The following is a 25216-nucleotide window of genomic DNA, read 5'->3' on the forward strand; positions in this document are numbered from 1 at the left end:
CATGAAGTCCTGCTGAGAGAAGCCGGCGTGCTTCCGTCCGACCGGACGTCCAGTCCGAGTCCACGTTTATCAACCAGTCAGATCAGAAACGATTTCTCGCCAACAGCAGCAAACGAACAGAAACAGGAAGCAGGAGTCGGGGCGGGGCGGGGTACTGCGGTTGCAGGACTCTTTCGATCCGTCAGCAGTCTGAATCCCTGAACTTTAAACCAGATCGGAATGATGAGAAACTTCCTGGACATCAGACCGGCTCCCCTCTGTGTCGACGACTGTACACTGACAGCACCAGGCGGCACAGCAGGGGGCGCTATGGGACAACAGCTTCAGGTAAAACATCATTTCTATCCTATACAAACAAAGTTTAAATTGATCTTTTCATGAATTTATTGATAAATATTGTCCTGCAGAGGAGACGGACGAGGTATGGCGGCGGCGGCGCCGTTTCTGCTGCTGCTGTCGGAGTGAAGGTGGTGGTGATGTCATCGCGTTTGGTTTGTGTCCTTTGATCGGCTTCCATCCATCAGTTTATGTATTGATCTGTCCATACTGAGCGCCCTGTGTATGTGTGTCTGTCCATGCCATTTGTTTCTGCTGTACACACACACACACACACACACACACACACACACACACACACACACACACACACACACACACACACACACACACACGGCGCAGGCTGATGACATCATCTCTACAGGCCCAGAGACTTGCGTACGATCTTCTGGGCGAGTTTGTTGAACTGCTCTCGATCTTCCCGCCACATCTTGGAGGCATCGACGTTCGCTCCGCTCTCATCGTTGGGCTCTGAGAGGAGAGGACCGAGTACGGAGGTGAAGCATGGTTTACACATGATGACATCACAGAAAGGTGTGTGATTACCTGCCAGCATGCTGACCACAGACAGCAGGATCTTCTCTACACTCTGGACCGGACTCCACCTCTCTGCACTACTCTCATATCCCATCGGATCGTCGCCCGGAGCATGGAGGATGGAGATACAGACCCGACCGTCCGGATAGACTGAGGAGGAGGAGGAAGATGATTAGTAAGGGAGCGCGACTCAGCCCGCCCATCTGAAAGAATCCAACATATTTAACGACGACCAGTTCAACACACAGGTTTAGTTTGTAATGCCCACAGGTGCGAATGCTGCCAGACTGGTGACCTGTCCAGGTGGACCTGCTGCTGGGACAGGCTCCACCCACCTGACATGCATGGGTGGATGTTTCTGAATGCTGTGAATCTGATTTTAAGACATTTCTGTTCAAACGCTTCATTAAAGCTGAGACCCGCGTGTCGTGTCGTGAGCCTCTCTTTGAGTTTTTGGGATTCATTTTTTTGTAAAAACTTCATTAAACACTTTCAGCGAGGACATATTTGGAAACAGGATGTTCTTTATCTGCTCCTCAAAGTGCCGCCCGGCCATCGAGTCCTCACAGGTGCAGTAGAACAACACCTGACAGGTAAACAAGCCTCCCGTCAGGTGAGGCAGCACTCAGAGGCTATCTGTTTCCATCAAACATCTCGTTGTTATCAGTGTGCAAAGTGCTTCCTGTCGGCTGTCTGACGTTCCTGCTTTGACAGCTGCTGTTTTATCAGCACACAATAGATACGAGAGCCGAGCAGTTAATCTGATCATTTCACATTTGAATCTCAGCTTCCAACAATTCAGGAAACAAGATAAACCTCCTGCTGCAGCTGGAGCCATGCAGGAGGGAGAACAACCTTTATATTTATTCGTTCAGATATTTCACATTTCTATGAAACAACAGGTTTGATGCAGAGGAGCTGGGTGGTGCAGACCTACAGACACCTGCTGGCAGCCTGGCACCTGTTCTCACCTGTGCGAGCGGTGCCATGCAGGGCAGATGGTGAGTAAACGTTCAGCTCAGAAAGTTTGAAAACTTTTTCTCTTCTTTTGAAACCTGAGACGTGTTTTTTCCATCACCTTTGAGGAGGTTCAGGCCCGCTCAGTGTTTTCTTCTTCGTGGGTTTCACCTGCGGCGGTTGCAGGCTGTTGATGGATGATCAGACGCTACAGTTGCAGGAGGAAGTTCAGCTCGGGGGCATGCTGGTGCAGGGTGGTGATGATGGGCCAGCAGCAAACAGCTTGTCCTCTAATCAGGACTGAGCGTGCTCAGACTGTTACCCTGCTGTGACATCATGGCTCAGCACTCTAATCACAGCAGTAATGACAGCGCGCTAACAGCATGCTAACAGCACGTTAGCAGCATGTTCACATTAGTGCTGCGTGCTGTGACTGGTCACATGACTGCTTTGAAGTCAAACCGACTCTCAGGAGCTTTGGCCGTTACTGTGACAACGCAGCCTTGTGTCACATGACTTGTCACATGACTGAGGGGGTCACTGCGGTCTGTTTACCTATCAAAACAGACGCAAACCAAGCGTGTTCTGTTCAGGAACCTGAGGCACACCTGGAGTAACTCAGGTGTGCCAGGTGTGTTTAAGAGTTTGTCTGTTTTCAGGTGAACACGACGGGTTAAAAGCTGAGAGCGAGGCTCTAAACGAGTCTAAAACCGCGGAAACACGAGCTCGTCGCTGCGGTGATTCACTGTGCTGGATTAAAGTGACTGAGAGGGAGAGAGGATAAACATCACATCAGCTTCTCCACAAACACACCTCCAGTCTGAACCGAGCTTTAACCTTCATAAAACCCTGTGAGAACACAAGCTGTCTGTGCAGGTGAGGGGGCGGAGCTCAGCCGCAGGTGGACTTACTGTTGGGGTGAAACATGTCGCAGGTGAACCTCATCTTTGGAGGACTGAGGGGGTAATCGGAGGGGAAGCTGAGGATGGCTGGAAACACTCCGCCTTCGAAGCACGTGTCCTGAGGACCCCTGAAACACACAGGAAGTACATGTGAGACCCAGAGGGCACGAAACCAAAGAGCACCTGAAGAACTTGGAGAACCCGCCCGGATCACCTGTTAGCAGCTGGACGGGTTTTTAAGTTTAATCTGCTGCTCTTTCTGTTCCCGTCTCTGTAACACCTGTGCACAGGTGACCCTCACTCTGATTTCATGATCCTCTAACAAATTTTTATCTCCCTTGAGAACCTGAAGGAGCAGCTTCAGAACAGGTAACCCGGTCTTCTATGAACACATCTGGATGTGAACATCTGCAGGTTTCTGTCCTGTTGACTAATCAGGTGTGAGCAGCCTTGGGAGGCACACAGGTAAAAACAGAGATTAATGTTCCTTGTAAACAAAGACACGTGGAACACGGAGACAGCAAAGCAAACAGGAACATTAACACCTGCTCTCTCCATCAGCACCAGCAGCTAACAAACTCATTTCACGTGTTTGTCTTCATGTTTTTCAGACGCCACTCAGATTTGAATATTTGTTGCTGGAAAGCAAAAAGTTTGTTGTTTTTCAACAAAAATGTGTTTGTTGAAAAAAACTAACTTTGTTCTCGAGTCAGAAGAAGGAGATGAACCAACCTGACTCCAAACCCAACCAGTGTCAGTCTGTGTAAGGAGACAAATACTGACTTACTTCAACATAACGTGGGTCTGATGTTCAGACCAAATGATGAGAAGATCTTAGAAAGAACGCTGGACTGTAAGCATGCTGTGTACATGCTGCTGCTTCGTCTACAGTGACATATACTTTATCTCCTTACTTACTCTTATTGTTGTTAGTATTGTGTTGTTGCTGTACTTGGTCTCAGCGTACCTTTCTCATGGAAAAACGTCCTGTCAGAAAAAGCGGAGTGGCTCCCCACACAGCTGTTGGAGTAGTTTCAGTTACTTGGGGAGAACGTCCTGTGGCTCCTTTAGAAGCAGATCTTTGAACCGGCTTGGAGAAGCTGTTCTGCTCCTGCAGCTAGGGCTGTGCGATATGACCAAAATCTCACATCCCGATATAAGACATCTATCGTCCGATAACGATATAGATCACAAAAATGTAACATTTTCTGTAAATTCTGTGAATCTCGGGCAGCTCGTCTTGTGTGAAGTGTTTCCAGCTGCGCGTCCTCGAGTGTTTTAACGATGCATGAAACTATACATTTTTAGACATAAGTTGTAACGGCGCCGTTTTCTTTGTATTTATTACACGGCGTGCTGCGGGGAAAAGCCTGTTCTAACGTTTGAGTCTAAGGTTGATTTTTTAGCACCTGGCGGCTCTTTTTTACTTCTCATCGTAAATAATCTGCATCTTTCACGTGATTCAGTTTATTTTGAAAAGTCTCAACAGGATCTTGAGTTTTATTGTGAAAGGTTTATGTGGAACATAAACAAGCGGACACGCGATGCTGTTACCGTTGCTGTTGCTAACAACAACACATAAAACCAGGCGCTTGTCTGTAGTGTGGTTATATTAAATATAAGAGAAAGAGAACTTTAATAAATGAATATAGCCACTACAGTGACATCAGAACCATGAACAAATATTGCTGTAAACAGTTTATTTTGCGACACCACGAAGCAAACGATAGCGTAAAATGAAACTATGGACGTTTTTATATCGTCATCCGATATATATCATTATATCGAACAGCCCTAGCGGCAGCTGTTTGAAGCTCACCGATCCGTATCAGCTGCAAGGACACGGCGCCGGTATCACAGCGTGTTTATGATCGTTACGCCGTCATGGAGCTTCTGAGTCATCAGAGTTCAAGAGGACGTTTGAATATCTGAGCACATCACAGATCTGAGGTCAGGCAGATCAGCCGATCTGATCGTCTGTCTGCAGATTACTTCGGCTTCACCTCCTCCACCATCAGCCGCTCTAATCACTGACCACACACACTCTGATTGGCTATCTGTGCTACCAATCAGCGCTCGTCTGACGCGTGTTCTTTTATCAGATCTGAGAGCAGTTTGATCAAATCAAAGGGTTTCATCACCTGGATCCAAACAGTGACGCCGCTACAGCTTTATGAATGTAAGGTTTGGAGCGAGTACCTTGCATCACTTTAACTGGCACATCGCTGGCGACCGGGACACAAGGACGCTGACCAGCTGAGGACAAAACAAGTCAGAGCGCCAGAGGTTCAAAGAGCGGAAACAACTGAGCGTCAAAGAGCTCGTATTCACAAGTGGACTCCTGTGACTGTCTATAAAACACACATGTGTACTGCCTGGTGACTGCACCGAAAACACCAACGGCTCGTCTGTGAGCATACTGGGTCCAGTCTGACACAGGTGGGCGGGTCCCGTCTGACACAGGTGGGCGGGTCCCGTCTGACACAGGTGATCCCTGTTTGCGTCTGAAACACCTCCAGCTGTCTATCAGTGTAGGCGGAGCCATGGCAGAGGATCGGCGCGCTCCCAGCAGCTTGTTTCTGAATCTTCGACCAACCAACGAGGCACAAAACAGCCAGCCGTTAAACATGAGCAGGCAGCTCAGACGTCTTCCCATGAAGAAACAGCATCTCAAAGCGCAGCTCAGAGGGCCGACCTGCTCAGGTAATGACCTCGGTAATGATAGGGTGTGGCGCGGTGATGTCATCGGTCAGGGGGATGGCAGGTATGTGGATGGTTGGCCGCAGCACGAGCTGCAGGTTAAATTGAAGGGCAGACTGAAGCTGCTGTCACGCCAACATCCACAACAACAGAAGGCTCCGTTACTAATGACAGACTGAGGGCGCTGCCTTCACTGACATCATGTTCATGTTGGTTTCTTAGGTACAATAACTTCTGGACATCTACTGCAGTCAGGATGTCTACTTTCACACCGAGTACTCAGAGTACACAGCTGTGGGTCCACATCTGGGGTGTTTTAATGGATTTAGATCCACTGTAACTTCTTCCAGTCACAGGTGAAACACCTTCAGCAGATGGTTTTCTGACTCCTTGAAGAGTCTCAGGATCAGCAGATGTTCTCTGTAGCTTGTCGCTTCAGTTCTTGCTGAGACTAATTTTGGTCTGAGACAGCACGAAGCTGCAGCATCTTTAATAACTGATAAGAAATGTTTTTGTCTAACAGCGTATTAAAGAGGACATGAAACACTGAACACATCGAGGCTAATTTACCCCACTGAGCTCTGACTCTGACACACATGTAACTGCTGTGAAGCTGGATTTAACAAATAACAGCTTAAAGTTATAAAAACATGTTTCTGTCAGTACGAACGTGACGTCAGGTGGTTGGTTGGCTGCAGCTAACAGCCTCTCCTCTACACTGTCCTTTACAAACACCAACATCACGGCTAACAGCTGGATTTCCTGTTTCAGTGCAGCTAGCCAAACAGCCACTTCCTGCTACAGACACAGACAGTAAAGTGGACAGTATGTCCACAGTATGTCCTGGTTTCACATAAACTCACTGCTGCAGCACTACAGTGATCCCCTCACACTGATGTTTAGCTTTAATGTCCCTATTTTCCTCTGAGGTATCGATCCTGTCACTAGTTAGCTAACATAAACTAATGTGAGTCTGTTAGCCTCAACCAACCAATCACATAACGTCACGCTCGTACTGACAGAAGATGGTGCTGAACATGACCTGGGCCCTATTTCAGAAAGCCGGTTTAGAAAACTCAGAGTGAAAAACGATACTCAGGGTTGAGTAACCCCGAACTGTCCAACTCGGAATATTCGGTTTCAGAAAGGCTGATAACAAGTAGTTCAGTCAACGCGGAGTTGCTTTAACCCCAAGTTAAGCGCGCGCACGAGGATACATAAAGCCCTGATTAGTGGAGCACAGATTAAGCGAGTCACCATGGAGACGGAGGGAAAGAAGGCGCGGTCAATGTATCTTACAGCGCTTGAGGCCGAAATTCTGATGGCAGCATATGCCGATAACATGCAAATTCCGCGGAAAAAAAGTAACACAGCCTCAGCTGCAAAAGAAAGTGAGCATGCATGGCAAAACATAGCCGACAGAGTCAATGCGTGAGTGTTAATTTAAACGTTGATCGAGGGATTTCCACCCATTTAACACGTTATTTTATTATATTTTATTTTTTATTTTATACATTTTATTTTGTGATGTGATGTGAGCGCAGGTGCAACCCAACAGGCCCCAAACGTTCCTGGCAGCAAGTAAAAATGAAATATAAAAATATAGTCCAAACAGGTAAGGTGTAATTGTATTATGAGCCATAGTGCTTGGTCTGTTTGTCCGATGTAAATCAATTGCAGTTAGAGGCTACATTAATTTCCCCTCTGTAAGCACTTATTGAAATTATCTGAGCACATTACAAGTACATATTTGCTTACTCTGTATGCTCAAATGTGACCCGTTATAGCCAACAGAAAAAAAGCGGAGGCCCGAAAAACAGGTGGGGGTCCTCCACCACCACCACTCACAGAGGCTGAGCAGTTGGCTTCCACATTTGTGATAATGTTGGCAGCATCACATATGATCTTCACAGTGCAGAGAACACAAATTAGCATCCATTACTATAATGAAATAATTTGTTAGTTTGAAATGCTACAGGGAACTATGTACCTGTACATTAATGCTGTGGAAAGACTTCCTGTTCACATAGTCTCCTTCATTTACTGAAGGAGCAATGATTGGAATGTGAGTGCCATCTGTACAGCCAATCACGCCTGGGAACTGTGAAAATAAATGTAAAATTTAAGTAGTAGTTCAAGTATCACCACATCATGAATTAAGTTTTGTTCATCCTGATACCTGCAATTTTGTGGCATCCCTCTTTGATAAATCTTGTGGGTCTGTGACCGGGGAACACCACAAACGAGTACAGGAGACGTTTCAGTGCAACTGTAACATTCCTGACTGCCCGACAGACGGTAGCCTTGGAAACGTGCTCAGCGTCACCAATATTATACAGAAAGCTCCCGTTTGCAAAAAACCGAAGTGCAATACAAATAATATGTACAGAACTGAGAGGATGTCTGCGATGTGTCACATGCGTAATATATGGCCTGAGGATGTTATTCAAATAAATTATAGATTGTGCTGAACAACGGTAACGTTCACACAGAAAATCATCAGGAAATGATAAAATGTCCGAACGCGCTCTAATCACTCTCTCCCGGCGGAGAGCTCTGCGGAGAATTTGGGCTTCAACATCTACTGGCTCTTCAAGGAAGGGACACGCCATGTCTGACACTTCCTACAGTCAGGTTTCTGACAAAGAGGCGGAGAAAGTCAGGGTTAGTTGAAGTAAACCTGCTAGGGGGCAGGTTAGCTTCACGGAGTGTGTCGTCATAGTAACTCGCTCAGAATTAATCTAAACTCGCTTTGTGAAACCGAAAACCCAGAGTTTTCGTTAACTCAGGGTATACTTACTCAGAGTTTGCACTGAAGCGGCTTCCTGAAACAGGGCCCCGGTGTGTCAGGATCAGTGGGGTAAACATGTTCAGTGTTTCATGTCCTCTTTAAAAACACACCTCACAGTTAAAATGACACTTGAACATCTTTGTTGGTCCTCAGCTGTGTCCACACTTCATGGAGAATGATGCTCCTGGTTGTTTCTGTAGGTAGACCAGGCCTTGGTCTTCAGATTAAGACTTCTCCAACACTCGACATCTTTAAAATCCACCTGAAGACACATATTTACTCCCCAGCGTTTAAATTTGAACACTTTTGTGTTGTCTTGTTTCCTGCTCTGTTTTCTTCCAGCCATAAATCCACTGACTTGCCTTAACTTTGTGTTAGTGGGGAGTGTACCGATAGCTGTGTTTCATCTCCAACACTTTGAGAACAGTGACACCTTCTGGTCTCACTCGGTCATCGTCACACTGAACCTGTGAGTTTAGTTGCCATGGTTTACACGTATGAGGGTGACTTCATGACTCAAACTGCAGGTTTTTACTTTCTGAGTTTGGCATAAAGTGTGAAGCAGGTTAAAGAAACAAATACAGAGAGGTGAGCCTGTTACAAACACTAACGGCTGCTAATAAAAGGATCAGACAACTGATCCCAGCAGACGGGAGGTTAAAGCCATGAGGGAGCAGCATTGTTCGCTTTTTAAATGCAATTAGTGTGATTAGTGGATCTATGGAGCTCCGTCGCTGCTTTCATGACTGAGCCTGACCTTTAAGCACTCAGCACAGAAGTGAAAGTAACTTGTTTGTGCAACAGCCAAATTAGACAAATGCTGGTGCTCACAGAAGTGCTTCAGGTGACTGAACTGAGCTATATGATAACCCGACGGGTGGGGCTGAGATAGATTTCGGTCGCTCGACCGGAGATATCGCTAGCTCCGGGACGCCAGGCTAGCAATTTTGCGAGCCCTGGACGGCTTCAAGCTGATAGTAAAAGCAACAAACTCAAATAACCACTCATAACAACCGAGGTATGCAGAAAAGCACCCCTGAGCCTTAGAACAGATGATCTACAGCGGCAGAAGACCACACCGGTGCCACTCCCACCAGCTAAAGGACATTTTATACCTGCTACGCGCTGCCTTGCAAACAGCACCTTACAACAGAGCAGCGTGGGAAAGGACAGAAGGAGCAGGTAACTGGCTCTTTAAGAACAGGAAGTGGAGGATACAGTTCACTCAGACTCACCAAAACCGGACAGCAGAAGATAAAAAACGCTCTGATGAGTCTCGATTCCTGCTGCTACATTCTGAGTTTGGCGTTAACAACCTGAAAGCAGGGATCCTCCTTTGCTTCAGATTCACATCGACAGATTCATGGATGCACCAGCATCATGAGGTCATGATGATGTCATGTCCACACAAACCAAAACCTGTGATGCTTGTATAACCCAGTTGAAGCCAAGCACCTAAGAGTTAAAGGAGCTCTAACCCAGTACTAGTGAACTGTACCAAATAAAGTGGCTGTGAGAGTCCAGTTATAACTGACACTAGGGCTGCCACGATTAGTCGACTAGTCACGATTACGTCGACTATCAAAATCGTCGACGACTGATTTAATAGTCGACGCGTCGTTTGAAGCTTTGTAAGATCCTGAAAGACGCAGGAATAAGTAGTAGGATTTAAGAGTGTAATAACGGACTGAAACAGAAGATGGCAGCACTGCATGTACAAGGATGCCAGCTGCTGTTAAACCCCGAAGAAGAAGAAACTGTGTCCCAGAATTCATAGCGCAGCCCAGCTCTGTTGTCAACAATGGCGGCAGCTAGTTAGTTTTTATATTACTCTTATTATTCTTTCTGGGTCACAAAATAAACGTTTAACATATTTTCAGGCGAGAATGTAGCTGTGTAAACCTCAAATATCTGCTCAGTTTATCAGGACACCGCATATTTTCAAAAGCGCTCCGACGTTTTCGGAGACGTCTGTTACCCACTAGCTCGATAGCTAGCCGGGGGCTAGGCTAACTAGAGCCGTGAGAACACCGGACTCCCCGCAAATCGTTTTCAAACCCACTGCCGTCACTTAGCTTAAAATGTTATTGTTTGGCTTTTTTTTAGTATTTTATTTGTTCCTGAGTAAATCAGTTTGGCTGAGATTAAAGTTATAGTTTTTACACAGCTGAATAAACGTCAAGCAGACAGCTGATTATCAGAAGTGTGAGATGCTCGAGAATTTACTCCGGTGTCCTGTTATATTTTAGATAGCAAGGAGTTTATTAAACTTCACCGAAACAATCTGCAAACTTCATTAAACTTTAATAAACTATCATCTTGTCTTTATTTTTAATTAGCACTTAACTTAAACACTTAAAGCTGTAAGCTAATGATAGTTATATAAGAGCAGATGCTGCTGGTGCAATAAGCTGTACGCTGTATGTCCAATGGATGATGATGTGATTAGTCGACTAATCGCAAAAATAATCGGTGACTAGTCGACTATCAAAATAATCGTTTGTGGCAGCCCTAACTGACACATACACAATAACACTCCAAAAAAAATACAAACACCCAAAAATGACTCAAACGTGTGTTTCCATGGAGACGGGGTACTCACATGATGAGAGCCTCCCACTCGAAGAAGTTCTCCTCGTTCACTGGACCTGCACAGCAAACACAAACTCTTTAAATCTCGGGTGTCTGACTGTTGGAACAACACGCTGAACATCTGAAGACACATCTGCAGAAGCTACAGATGTGTTCTGGTGTCTCACCTGCCACGATGCCCTCAGGTGGGTTCAAGGTCAGCTCTGAAACACAAACACAGAAAGATGAGTGACCTTTGACCTCTGCTGTGATCCGGTCTCAGTCACATTTTTAAACAGCTGATAGATTGTTTGCTTTCCCATGTTGAAGAAATGATTAACATTTATTCATTTAAAAACAGCCTAAAGCAAGAAAGCAGTTATAAAAGACTTCCCAATTATCTTAAATACCAATCAGATTTACCACAATGATCTATGTCGAACTGTTTATCCATAACTGTAAATCTGCAAGTTCGAACACTTATACACAACATAATACAACTGTAATTACCCCTAACCTGTAAAGTTGCAATTGTTATACATAGCTCTACGTATACACCTTAATATATACTCTGTATATATTATCACTGTGACAGTGTTGCAACTACTTGCACTTTAAATTCTGTTTACACCCACATAAACTACAAGATTCACAAAGCACTGTTTGTGTGTTTTACTTTCTTTTAGGGAACGTGCAAACTAAGAATTTCATTGCTCTGCGTAACCATTTGTGTTTTGCGGTGTACATGACAATGAAGTTCTTGAATCTTGAATGAATCGACTAATCTATGCAGAATTCACATTATTACACAAGATTAAAGTGTAGCAGCCTGAAATGAGCGCATTAAATAAATGACAGGCCTAAATATGAATGTGTACCGAGGCTAATCCCCCAGTTCAAGTTCTTATCGTTAGCCCTCAGTGCACCAAATTACATTTAAAAACCTTCAAATTTATCACTTTCAGAAAAGGCAATCAGCCGCCGTGTCAGTGCAGCGCTGAAGCCTCGCAGCGAGTTTTCCACCTGCGCTCTGTGCTCCTGTAACCAACAGATAAACATGATGTTCGCACTTTGTGTTCATTTAACATACTTTAGAAAAGTTTTGAAAGTTACATGACGGCAGCTATATGGAACATTCTGGATAACGCCACAAACACATTATATAAGCTCCAAATTATACCGCGGTTTAAACTGCAGGTGGACAAAGCCGACACCGGATTATTCACACTGTCCAGATATTCATCAGGTTATCGGTTTGAGTCGCAGGTACAGAAGAACAAACGCGGACAGCGAAGAAAAGCTCAAATCGACCGAACTTTTAACGAGTTTCGTACAGAGATACAGGCGCTAGCGGAGCTGTTAGCTTAGCATGCTAGCTAACATTAAAAGACCTCCCATTGGCTGAAAGCGGCTCGCGTTACTCACGTTTGTACTCGGCCATAAGTCTCTTGAGCGCTGTGCCAGCCATCGTGTTTACCGGAGAAAATAACAAACAAACAAATAAACAAAAGTGGCTCAGTTTCTCAGGTTCTCACAGAGCAACGGACCAACAGCTGATCCGACTGAGCATGCGCAAAACGTGTTTCAGTTTGCGTGTCAGCAGACAGCGCACCCTGTCGACAAAAATAAAAACAATTCATTTAAAAACAAATAAAAAATAATTAATGTTTAATAATTAAGGTCATTTGTTTAATTGTAAACTTAATTTTACTCAGGTAAATGTTTTTGTGCCTTTAATAAATGTTATATAGTCTTTTTATTCAATTTTGTCTTTATGTAATTGATTTCCTTACCTGGATGACTGAGAATCAAGATGTATGCATGTAATAATAAGTTACGGTCTAACTGTGCCACGGTCTAAATGTGCCACAGCAGATCTGTTTTGTTGTTGTTGTTGAATACTCAAATACATAAATAATAAAATAAATTAATTAATTAAATTCAAGTCAACTTTATTTATACAACGCCAAATCACAACAACAGTCACCTCAGGGTGCTTTATATTGTAAGGTAGACCCTACAATAATACATACAGAGAAAAACCCAACAATCATATGACCCCCTATGAGCAGTGGGAAGGCCACGGTGGGAAGGAAAAACTCCCTTTTAACAGGAAGAAACCTCCCAGGCTCAGGGAGGGGCGGGGCCATCTGGACCCACTGGTTGTGGTGAGAGAAGGATGACAGAATGGTGTGAAAGAGAGATTAATAACAAGTGTGATTTAGTGCAGAGAGGTCTGTTAACACATAGTGAGTGAAGAAGTGTCTGACAGCGAATGACTGCCTGGAAATAGTGCCACATGTGAAAAGTAAGTATGTAAAACTGGTGGTGGTCAGAGGGCCCGGTGGCGCCAGTGTCCGGCAGCCTCGCCTCTGTCAGTGCGCCCCAGGGCAGCTGTGGCTACAATGTAGCTGCCATCACCAGTGTGTGAATGTGTGGATGACTGGACGTGTAAAGCGCTTTGGGGTCCTTAGGGACTGAGTATAGCGCTATACAAATGCAGGCCATTTACCATTTACCAAAAGTGATGATTTCCTGTTTTTCTCTTTTTACTTGTAATGACTCATTGGTCTGTGTGACCTTTGACCTAAGAGTGCAGTTTCCAGACTGTTTTTAAAATATTCAAACTATAATCGGCAGTCAGAACTCAACTTTGTTACTTTATACAGTGAGAAAGTTCTGTGGCCTGAATATTGAACTGCTGGATTTTGCCTATATTATCTGCCGAGGGATGTTTTTATCTGTTATTGTTGTTGCTGTGTGCAAATGCTGCAACTGCACACAGCTGCCACATCAGAACGTGCTGCAGTAAGTTCCTCTTTATCAGGAAGTCTAGTTCAAGGCCCTCTGCTGCCTCCCCCCAACAAGATGTAGATGAACTAAAGAGCATAAAAAGAAAATGAATGTTGATTACACAACAAATATTTATGACCTTTTCTCTGATTATGTTTTTTTGGGTGAACAGTCCTGCTTTTCTTTTGCAGCCCTACTGAGCTTCCAATCATGAGGCTTGACTCACACTGACTGTTTTATTGTTACAGTTTAAAACTCCTCAAGGTGAATGTTGTTGCGATGTGGGGCTACGTAAATAAAGCAGAATGGAATTGAAATCAGTAAACATGATAATGTTCTGAAACAGTTGCATTATCAAACAGATCTGTTATACGCTGCTTGACGATAAATCTAAATTAATCTAATTCTAAAGGAGGTCTGATCCTAATCACTGATCTGAGGGTCTCTATGGTTTTACAGACGAACAGCAGCAGCTTTGTGTCTCAGCAGCTGCATCTTGACAGCGTGTTTGGGGACCTCAAATTAAAATGTAATGATGTAATAATATCAACAGTTAAACAATCATTTTTGGCATCAAATATGAATTATAGTCTTTAAAGAATCAGCATTAAACTCATCAGTATTTAAAATATCGCTGTTAAATTATATAGTCAATATTGTAGTCATCAGTGTTCAAAATTAACATTAAATCACTGAATGCTGATAACACGAATGTTAAAGTATTAAAAAGTAAATCATTAAATGTATTATACTCAATAACAAAATGATCAGTTTTTTAAAAACTGAGTCATCATTTAAATGATCAATATTCAAATATTCTTTAAAGGATCAAAGTTTAAATTATTAACATTGAAGTTTCATGTTAAGCAGAAAAGAAAAAGAAAACATCTAAAACACAAAAATCATCACAAATCTCAGACATTTCACAGAAATATCAGATGTAAATTATAGTCAGTTATTTTTCAAACAATAAGAAGTAAAATGAAACTATCATAGAAATGATCTCTGTATGGATAGACTTCAGGTTTAAATCTGTTTGGAGGTAAAAATCTATCAGAAATTCAAACAAACATGAAACCTTAAACAGTGTATGGATAATTATATAAACGATGGTTGCAACCAACACATCACCCAGCTGTTTTTTAAAGTGATCATAAACTTTTCACAGACACAAAGCACTATACAACAAAACAGAGTAAAACAAGTCGGATTAAAATATAATAGAAAATTAATGTGCCGTTAACAGCCAGAATAATGTAAACAAGCATTTTAATAACAGCAACTATCAGTAAAAGTCTCAACTGAAGACCTGGTTAAGGTCTCCAGAGTCAGATAAATGTAATTGTAGAGGCAGACTGCTCCATAACCTTGGCGCCACAAACTACGGAGCTCTGTTGCCCTCAGTCTTTACCCTCGTACAAGGAAGAACTAACAAACTCTGAACCTGTGATTGGAAACTGTAAGCAGCAGCGTGCTTAGTAAGAAACTTGGATAGAACATCTTGGTCCTGGCTCAGGTGATCTGTAGTAAATGGATGACCCGCCAATCTCTGGGGGCGAGGTCACTGAGGCAGTTAAACAACTGCTTGGTGGCAGAGCCCCTGGGGTGATTGAGGTCCGCCCCGAGTTCCTGAAGGCTCAGGATGTTATAGGGCTGTCCTGGTTGACACACGTCTGCAATGTTGCGTGGAGATCATGGGCAGTACCTCTGGATTGGCAGACCGGGATGGTGGTTGCCATCTTTAAGAAAGGGGACTGGAGGGTGTGTTCCAACTACAGGGGGATCACACTCCTCAGCCTCCCTCCCTAGGAAAGTCTATACCAGGGTGCTGGAAAGGAGAGTCAGTCTGTTAGTCAAACCTCGGATACAGGAGGAATAATGCAGTTTTTGTCCTGGTCGTGGAACAATGGACCAACTCTTCATCCTCTCGAGGAGTTTTCCCAACCAATCTTACATGTGTTTTGTGGACTTGGAGGAATTCGACGGTGTCCCTGAGAGATGCTCTGGGAGTATACGGTGTCTGGCCCATTGCTACGGGGGATATGATCCTACATTTATATACAATACAACCGTTGCAAGAGCTTGGTCCGCATAGCCGGCAATAACTCAGACTTGTTCTCGGTGGATGAGGAAGGAAAAACAGGGGGGCCAGAAAGTCCAAAACACAGTTCTAGGGTTCAGCCTAGTCATGGGGAAAACACAGGGAACCGGACACTTTAGGGGCCAGCCAGGATGCCAGTGACATAGACACAGCACCTCAATGGACAGGTCAAGAGACCAGCAAGCTAGACCCTCTAGCGACTTGCCTGGAGGTTGGTGTTGGCAAAGGTTACAGGAGACTGATGATGATGATGGCAATAAAGACCTTCTGGTGGCATGACCAGCGAGAGATGGCAGAGCGCCTAAGGAGGCCAGACAGGATGCCGCAGCAGTGAGTGGAGTCCTTCAGGAGGTTTGGGAGGTTGGTGACAGATTTGACCCCTCAGGATGCTTGGCAGGATGCAGACAACGGCATCAAGGGAGGAGACCCTCTGGATGCTTGGATTGAAACTGTTGTAGGTGGAGGTGACAGGACACCACTGGTGGCTTAGCTGGGGGTCAATAACATTGATGAGGGCCCTCAGAAGACTTGGCACCAGGCAGGCAACAACAGAGGAGGTGGATGTAAGTCTATGTAGCAGAGGCCCAGAGGTGACACAGGAGCCATTTGCTCTGATTCAGGCAGGGCGGGAGTCACTCATTCTGGACTTTTTGGATTGGTTTGGATAAATGCATTTATTTGTCGGTTGCAGTTGTCTGCAACTGAGATGACAAACCTTGCTGACTGTACATACAATACACAACTTCACACTGGGGTGTCAGGTCGGGCTAGGTAGCAAAAGGAAAAACAATGAAATGTGTAAAACTAAAGGTCAGATCAGGAGAAAAAAGAATTTCTGCTCATAATGATCCTTAGACGGAGTCAGCATGAGGAGGAGACAAAAACTCCAGCACATATCATCACATCATAACACCCTAAAAACACAAGACAAACAACATACCAAAGGTAGCCGAATGAAAGATGATGGATATGCTGTCTTGTTGAAAATGTCATTTATTGAAAATACTATTGGCTAGCAGCAGAAAGGCCATAACCCAAAGAGGGCTAAAGGCTGACCCTCCAACTCTGGCCCAGTGGTTTGGGATAGTGAAAGAAATTTTTGGAATGGAGAGGCTTACCTTTGCCCTTAGACGAGCTCGAGAAATTCAAGAAGCTCTGGGAAAATGGATTGTGTGTAATTAAATATTACCATGATGTATGTAGATACTAATGTGGAGACTGTGTACGTCTTCCATGCTGACCTAATGTTTTGTATTCTCATACTGTAAATTAATAAATAAAAAGTTATAAAAAAAAGAAAAAAGGATGCTGTCTTGGTGAGAAGAGGGTGTCAACTGCATTAAGGGACCAGTTGATCAAATCCATAGTTCTTCTTTAGGTTTTAGCTCTGGTGAAGAGGGACCCAAGAGCTCTGGACCCTCTGGTTCAGGCCCAAGCTGCTCAGCAGGGCCCATGGAAATCTCTGGCCTCTCTGCATTCTCGGGACACTGAAGATTCAGGATGCGGAGGCTGGGACTGCTCAGCACACTCAGGGTGCTCTTGGTGCTCAGAGGACTGTGGCTGCTCAGCAGGGCAAGAAATCTCTCTGATGACTGAGGCTGCTTAGCAAATCTCACAGCTGACTCTGACAACTGGGAGTGGCAGAGCTACAACATATACCATATACAAACAGTATCTGAGCCATGAACAGCCTAGGGAACCACCTAGAGGTCTGGTGTGGTGCTTCTGCACTTGCAGACTGGGGTGGTGGTTCCCATCTTTAAGATGGGGGACCAGAGTGTTGTCTCCAACTACAGGGCATAGAAATACAAATAACATTCAATTCAATTAAAATCTACGTTCCTACCCCTCACTTCTGGAGAGGAAAGGTCATCCATAAGTTGAACCTTGGATATAAGAGGAACAATGCTGTTTTTATCCTGATCACAAAACACTGAACCAGCTCTTTATATTCCCAACCAGTCTACATTTGTTTTTGTAGCCATTTGATCCTTCAGAGCCATTTGTTCCCTTTATAGTGCTGGACTCCTCCAGAGCTGCCCTGTGTCACTAACTCATAGGTCTCTGTGCATGCACAATCATCCAGGTAGCATTTTCAGATGAACAGAATCAACTTTCTGGGACTCTGTTCATAGTTTTTAGGCTTTCACTTTGTTGGCCTAAAAATCACACAGCTGCTTTTTGGAGATGATGTATTTTTGCTAGATTCAAGATTCTTTATTTGTCACATGCATAGTTATACGAGTACAACACGCAGTGAAATGTATCCTGATACGCTCCTCGACTGTGCAAAGACAGATAACATTATATACATTAAGCGAATAGGAGGACATTATATAAGTGAATTATGTACTTTAAGTGAATTAAATAAAATAAGTAAATCTAGAAACAATCTAGAAATTCTAAATGAAAAATCTGAAAAATGTACATTGTGCGGGTGGGATGTACTAATAAGTCCTGTCTCTGACACTTATGGATGCTGTGTGTGTGTGTGGGGGGGGGGCGGCAGGGACAGACTCAGGACACACTGGAGAGATTTTATCTCTCGGCCGGCCTGGGAACGCCTTGGTGTTCCTATGGATTAGCTGGAAGAGGTGACTGGAACAGGGAACTCTGGGGTCCTTGCTTAGGCTGCTGACCCCGTGACCCGTAAAGGGATAAGTGGAAAAATGGATGAATGTATATCCAACTATGATCACCAGCAGAGATGGGCAGTAATGCAGATTACTTTTTTCAAGTAACGAGTAAAGTAAGGGATTACTATTGCAAAATCGGTAATTAGATTACCGTTACTTTCCCGTAGGAACGCTGCGTTACTGCGTTACTAAAACCATGATTTTTTTGCGAGAATGTCTCATGACAGTGACGTAAGTGAGTGCGACGTTCGTGACAACAGCTGTGTGCAGATCAACAGTGGATCATATATCGAGTGCAGAGAGAGTATGAGCGTGCAGCGTTTAAAGCGTGGAAGTACTGACCTTACTTTGAGTTTGATTCCATAAAAAGTGACAAAAACATTAGTGTCCGCTGTGCGTGGGAAGAAAACTTCTTTTTACAGCGAAAAACCCCTAAACTTCCAACAAGCGCCGAGTAGCTACGAGGTAATGGGAAACTCACAGAGAAACTCGCGGATTCTTCCACTGACCGCGGCACACCTGCACCAGGGTAAACCTCCGCCTACCCCACTCCTGCTTTACAGGTGAAAATAGAGCAACAGGACCGCTGAGTCTTTGACTTTATTTATTTTCTGCTGTGTTTTACTTGCATCTATTTGAAAGACTGAGTGTAAACACAAAAAATATTTTATTTTATGTGCTGGAATGTGCAGAAAATAGCTTTAAATGTTAAACTAATTTCTTCCAGTCAGAGAATGTTGCATATAATTTAATTTTTGCTTGATGCATAAAGTTAAAAGATTAAAACTAATAAAACAAGTTTTAAAAAGAGACTTTTCCATTTGATTACATTTTGTATGATGGATTATGCAGAAAAAGTAGAATTGGGCTGAAAGATCTATCACTTTATCACCTCTTCAGGTTGTAAATCGTGTTTTAAAAAGTAACTAAGTAATTAATTACTTTTGAAAATAAGTAATCAGTAAAGTAACAGGATTACTTTTTTGGGGGAGTAATCAGTAATTAGTTACTGATTACTTTTTTCAAGTAACTTGACCAACACTGATCACCAGCTTTCCAATGTTATTTTTATGTATCTGTTTTGTTTAAAATACAACTTTTTGCATTGCAGATTCTTTATTTTTCTTCTATATGTTTTATCAAGTGATTTAACATCTTTTAAAGGCAAATAGCAGCAGTTTTAAAGTCTGTAAGTCTAACAGAGACCAGAACTCAGGATCCGGTTCGGTGGGTCAATCAGCTCTCTGGCAGCCCAGCAGCCTCCTCAGCTGAGCCCTGATCTCCGTCACCTTTAGGCCATACACCACCGGGTTGAACACAGTCGGGATCATCACCTGGAAGATGGAGGTGAGGACGGAGGCTGTGGGCTGACTGCCGGCCTGTAGGCGGCGCTGCAGCACCTCCACCCCGGAGCTCACGCTGTAGTTACAGAAGACGAGCAGGTGCGGCAGGCACGTGCTCAGTGCTTTGCTGCTGAAGCTGCGCGAGCGCTGCAGGCAGACGGACAGGACGGCGCTGTAAGAGAAGAGCACAAAGATGGCGGGCAGCAGGACAGTAGCTACGATGACCGAGAGGTTGTAGACTTCGCTCAGCAGTGTCTCACGACCACCACAGCTCAGACTGACCAGGCTGTAGATGTCGCAGTAGATCCTGCTGAGCTGCGAGCGGCAGAGCGGCAGACGGCTCGCCAGCAGCACCGCAGTGCCGACCAGCCCGACAGGCAGCAGCCAGCAGAGCAGCAGCAGTGCCAGCACTGTGGCTGGAGACATGACAACGGTGTAGAGCAGCGGGCGGCAGATGGACACATACCGGTCAAAAGACATGGCTGCTAGCAGTAGGAAGCTGGAGGTGCCCAATGAATATAAAAGCCAGGCCTCACACATGCACACACGCAGGGTCACCTGCACTGAGCGGACCCCTCTCAGCAGGTCCACCAGAAGTTTGGGGTAAAACACCGTGCTGCCCGCCACAGAGTTCATCAGCACAGCCGTCACAAACACAAACATGGGGTGGTGGAGGCTCCGCTGGGAGCAGATCACGTATACCACCAGGCTGTCGCTGCACAGCATGAACAGGTAGGCGCACAGGAAGAAGAAGAAGAAGAGCCGCTGATTGGACAGCTGCGCCAGGCCGTCCAGGGTCACTGATGTCACCAGGATGGGCAGTGAGGTCACGTTTACCCCTGCTGACATCATCAGGGGAGACACAACAATCTGAGGGAGGTGTCAGCTGACAGAAAGCTCTGGAACAGCTGCACACAAGTTTAAACCATCAAATCAAAAACAGAAGCAGAAAAAATATTGGTTCAATATCAGATCATCAATTTGCAATTTATCATCAAATGAATACTTATTTGACTCAAAAACATATAAAATGTTACCATTCAAATGATCATTGTTGAAATACTGAAAACTGACACGTAAATCAAAATCATCAGAGTTTAAAATGTGTTTGAATCATTCAGACTGAACTGTTAACGTTTTATCATTTACATGATCAGGATCATATAATCATTACAGAGCGAACGATCAACTAAATCAACATTTAATATTGTAATAATCATGTTTACATTTTGAATTTCACATTACTGCTTTTCAAGAAAACATTTAAATCATCAATATTAAAAGATCAACATCTAAAATCAGATGCAATGACACAATTACCATCAACACTTCAAGAATTATTTCTCAGATTTTGGATTAGGAATGTCTGAAGAATAAAAATATAAATTATAGACTTTAAAGAAGCAGAGATGCAATCATCAACATTTTTAAATTGTAGTGTTAATATTGTTATCATCAGTATTAAAAAGAATATTTAAACCAATAATCCAACTTTAAATGATCAAAAGTAAAATCATTGTTTTTAGGTGTTTAAGTCGTTAGAATTATCAGTGTTTATAATAAAGTCATCATTTACATGATCAATGTTCAAATATTCAAATGATCAGTGTTTAAAGTATCAAAGTGATCAAAGGTTAAATTATTAACATTGAAGTTATCAAGGTTTAAGTCCCTGTTTTAATTATGCAAATGTCTGAATGTCTGTTTAAATGTGTAATAATAATGAAAATCCTTGTTTTAATGATTAAACCTTAAATTATGAAAGTTTGTACAGAAACGATCACTTCAGTCATCATTTATATTCTGAGTGTTTAAAGTATCAACATTAAAATGAGGAACAATTAAATTATCAGCATCATTGTTTCACGACTGTTTAAAGTTTAAATTGTGCGTTAAATAATAACTAACAGAAACATTTGGATCATTGTCACGTTCAGCTGAACAGAAACAGACACAGGAGCTCCCACACCTGGATCATGTGGGCTGAACCCTGAGAGCTGTTTTTATCATCCTCTCGCCTCAGTGGAGCTCATTAACTCAGCCTTATCTGCAATGATGCAAATAAAGTTTAAAGTTTGGATTGTAAATATTTCAAGAATCAAAATACAAAGGATAGAATTTTAAGGAGCGTTTGTTAAAATCATCAATGTCTGAATGATCACAGTTTAATCTGGAACAGATGGATCACAGTTACATAAATGGTCCATATGTCATTAATGAAAATATGAGCAGAATCATTATCAGGTACAAACTACATGGAGACATCACACAGATACAAGTACCTGCCAGTGCTCAGTAATTCAATTCAGTTTTATTTATACAGCACCAAATCACATCAACAGTCGCCTCAGGGCGCTTTAAATTGTAAGGTAGACCCTACAATAATACGTACAGCGAAAAACCCAACAATCATACGTGAATCAGAATCGTGTTTATTGGCCAAGTATATGTGCAGACACATACAGGGGATTTGGTTCCGGTAGATGGTGGCTCTCAAGCACAGCAATGTAAATCACACGCACACGCACACGTGTCTATATATACCTTACACATGCGTACACATACATGCACAAAGCTGTGTAAACCAACTATAAATAACTAATCTAAACTTATATACATAAAATACAGAAATGAATGAGGTGGAATGAATACTACACAATGTGCATAAGGTGCAGTTGCAGTCTGGCAGTGGGAGCAGTGTGACAGGTCAACTGTTTAGAAGGGAGATGGCGAGGGGAAAGAAACTGTTCCTGTGTCGGGTGGTCCTGGTCTGCAGGCTTCTGTACCGTCTGCCAGAGGGCAGCAGATCAAAAAGTCTGTGTGCAGGGTGTGAGGGGTCTGTGATGATTTTCCCTGCCCGTTTCCTGGTTCTTGAGAGGTACAGATCCTGGATGGAGGGCAGGGGGGTGCCGATGATCCTTTCTGCTGCCCGTACAGTCCGCTGCAGTCTGCTCCTGTCCTGTTTAGTGGCTGCTCCATACCAGACTGTGATGGAGGAGCACAGGACAGACTCAATGACCGCAGTGTAGAACTGGATCAGCAGCTCCTGTGGGAGACTGTACTTCCCCAGTTGTCTCAGGAAGTACATCCTCTGCTGGGTCTTTTTGAGGATGGAGTTGATGTTGGTCTCCCACTTCAGGTCCTGGGAGATGGTTGTACTCAGGAACTTGAAGGTCTTCACAGTCGACACAGGGCTGTCTGATATGGTGAGGGGGAGCAGAGTTGAGGGATGTCTCCTGAAGTCCACTGTCATCTCTACAGTCTTAAGAGTGTTCAGCTCCAGATTGTGCTGACTGCACCAGAGTACCAGCCGCTCAACTTCCTGCTGGTATGCAGACTCATCACCATCTTGAATGAGGCCGATGACGGTGGTGTCATCTGCAAACTTTAGGAGTTTGACAGCCGAGTTCTTGGAGGTGCAGTCGTTAGTGTAGAGGGAGAACAGTAGTGGTGAGAGGACACATCCTTGAGGGGCACCAATACTGAGGGACCGGGTTACAGAGGTGATCTCCCCCAGCCTCACTTGTTGCTTTCTGTCTGTCAGGAAGCTGGTGATCCACTGACAAGTAGCTGGTGACACGATGAGCTGGGAGAGTTTGGAGGAGAGAAGTTCAGGCACAATGGTGTTAAAAGCCGAACTAAAGTCCACAAACAGGACCCTGGCATAAGTTCCCGGGCGGTCGAGGTGTTGCAGGATGTAATGCAGCCCCATGTTCACTGCATCATCCACCGACCTGTTTGCCCGGTAGGCAAACTGCAGAGGGTCCAGCGGGTGGCTTTCAGATGGACTAGCACCAGTCGTTCGAAGGATTTCATGACCACAGACGTCAAGGCGACAGGTCTGTAGTCAGTCAGTCCTGTGATGGTGGGTTTCTTGGGAACAGGGATGATGGTAGAGCGTTTGAAGCAGGAGGGAACTTCACACAGCTCCAGGGATCTGTTGAAGATGCGAGTAAAGATGGGAGCCAGCTGTTCAGCACAGGTTTTGAGGCAGGAGGGTGAGACGCCGTCTGGTCCGGGGGCTTTCCTGGGCTTCTGTTTCTGGAATAGTCGGCTCACATCCTCAGTGCGTATTCTGAGTTTCAGGGAGGAGGAAAGGGGGGTGAGAGGTGTGGTGGAGGTCGTTGGGTCTGGATTGGGGAGCGTGGGGGTAGTCGTTGAGTCTGGATTGGGGAAGGGGAGGGTGAAGGGGGGAGAGGTGGAAGGTGTGTTGGGGGTCAATGTCTGAAGCAATGTCCCTGGGAGGGGAGGGTGGGGCATGGGAGTCTGTCCGTCTCAAACTTGCAGTAGAAAGTGTTCAACTCGTTGGCCAGGTCTTTGTTTGCTTCAATAGTGGGTGGGGGGCGTCTGTAGCTGGTGATTTCCTGCAGGCCCCTCCACACTGACGCAGGGTCGTTGGCTGAGAGCCGTTCTTCCAGCTTCTGGGAGTAGATGCTTTTAGCTGCTTTGATCTCCTTGGTCAGTGTGTTCCTGGCTTGCTTGTACAGGGCCCTGTCACCACTTCTGTAGGCATCCTCCTTGGCCTTACGAAGATGTTGGAGTTTAGGAGTGAACCATGGTTTATTGTTGTTGTATGTGCACACACACGTGTGTTTGTTGGCACACACACGTCTTCACAGAAACTGATGTTTTGATGTCCGTGAGCTCATCCAGGTTCTCAGATGCAGCTTCAAAAACAGTCCAATCAGTGGAGTCAAAACAGTCCTGCAGTTCCTATGACCCCCTATGAGCAAGCACTTTGGCGACAGTGGGAAGGAAAAACTCCCTTTTAACAGGAAGAAACCTCCAGCAGAACCAGGCTCAGGGAGGGGCGGGGCCATCTGCTGTGACTGGTTGGGGTGAGAGAAGGAAGACAGGATAAAGACATGCTGTGGAAGAGAGACAGAGGTTAATAACAGATATGATTCAATGCAGAGAGGTCTGTTAGCACATAGTGAGTGAAGAAGAAACACCCAATGCATCATGGGAATCAGCAGCCTACACCTATTGCAGCATAAGGGAGGGTCCAGCCCTAACTAAATGCTTTAGCAAAAAGGAAAGTTTGAAGCCTAATCTTAGAAGTAGAGATAGTGTCTGTCTCCCCTTCACTAAACTGGAGCTCAGCCTTCCTGGACAGTCTGCTCGTACGGTGACCTTCATATAAAGCTAGCAGTCAGCTAGCAGCTACATCCACCTGTGAGTCAAAGAGAGTCTTAATACTATTTAAACAGGTGAGTTGTAAAACGGTAAAGCTGCTGTGAAAGTGAAACTTATCTACACAGACCAAACAGTTTGTGTATCAGGCTGTAAAAATGTTTAGTTCTCCTGTAAAATTTTAACATGGGAGTCTATGGGGACTGATTCACTGCTGCCTCTGGTGGACGTCAGAGGAACTGCAGTTGATGCTTTTTCCTGTGCAATAGACTACTTGCACAATCACTTCCATGTTCTACTGGTCCTGCACAACTGTTTCTGGTGTGGTTAAACAATGGCGACGTTGTCCACCTGCTGCCTACAAGAGTTCCCAAAATTGAACATCACTAATCTTTATTAGATTAACAGGGTGACGA

At 44.4% G+C, this 25216-nt stretch overlaps 2 protein-coding genes across 3 annotated transcripts in view; both read right to left on the minus strand.

Annotated features, from left to right (window-relative positions):
• Window positions 1–12386, minus strand: part of ube2g2 (ubiquitin-conjugating enzyme E2G 2 (UBC7 homolog, yeast)) — a 12524-nt gene extending 138 nt beyond the window's left edge. The window contains exons 1-6 of one of the 2 annotated variants that reach the window (XM_004574416.3): window positions 12220–12386; window positions 10983–11018; window positions 10826–10871; window positions 2742–2860; window positions 883–1023; window positions 1–807 (exon numbers count right to left, since the gene is read on the minus strand). The exon at window positions 1–807 is cut by the window's left edge and continues 138 nt beyond it. In XM_004574416.3, the coding sequence (XP_004574473.1) occupies window positions 695–807; window positions 883–1023; window positions 2742–2860; window positions 10826–10871; window positions 10983–11018; window positions 12220–12262 (498 nt within the window). In that variant the 5' untranslated portion in view covers window positions 12263–12386 and the 3' untranslated portion in view covers window positions 1–694. Of the gene's footprint in view, window positions 808–882; window positions 1024–2741; window positions 2861–10825; window positions 10872–10982; window positions 11019–11974; window positions 11994–12219 lie in introns of those variants that run through there. The other variant, XM_076874604.1, reaches the window with a different exon arrangement.
• Window positions 12387–19423: 7037 nt separating this feature from the next.
• LOC101481264 (olfactory receptor 10J5-like) lies at window positions 19424–20516 on the minus strand. Its single transcript, XM_014413199.2, has one exon. It carries the CDS (start codon window positions 20514–20516, stop codon window positions 19557–19559), a length of 960 nt encoding a protein of 319 aa, XP_014268685.1. The 3' UTR covers window positions 19424–19556.
• Between the last annotated feature and the right edge of the window lie 4700 nt (window positions 20517–25216).

Source organism: Maylandia zebra, linkage group LG16 (assembly GCF_041146795.1).
Source record: "Maylandia zebra isolate NMK-2024a linkage group LG16, Mzebra_GT3a, whole genome shotgun sequence".
NCBI classification, from domain to species: domain Eukaryota; kingdom Metazoa; phylum Chordata; class Actinopteri; order Cichliformes; family Cichlidae; genus Maylandia; species Maylandia zebra.

What these genes read in the sequence shown, in the direction of transcription:
- LOC101481264 (XM_014413199.2), bottom strand. Translation starts at nt 20,516, where the DNA reads ATGTCAGCAGGGGTAAACGTGACCTCACTGCCCATCCTGGTGACATCA.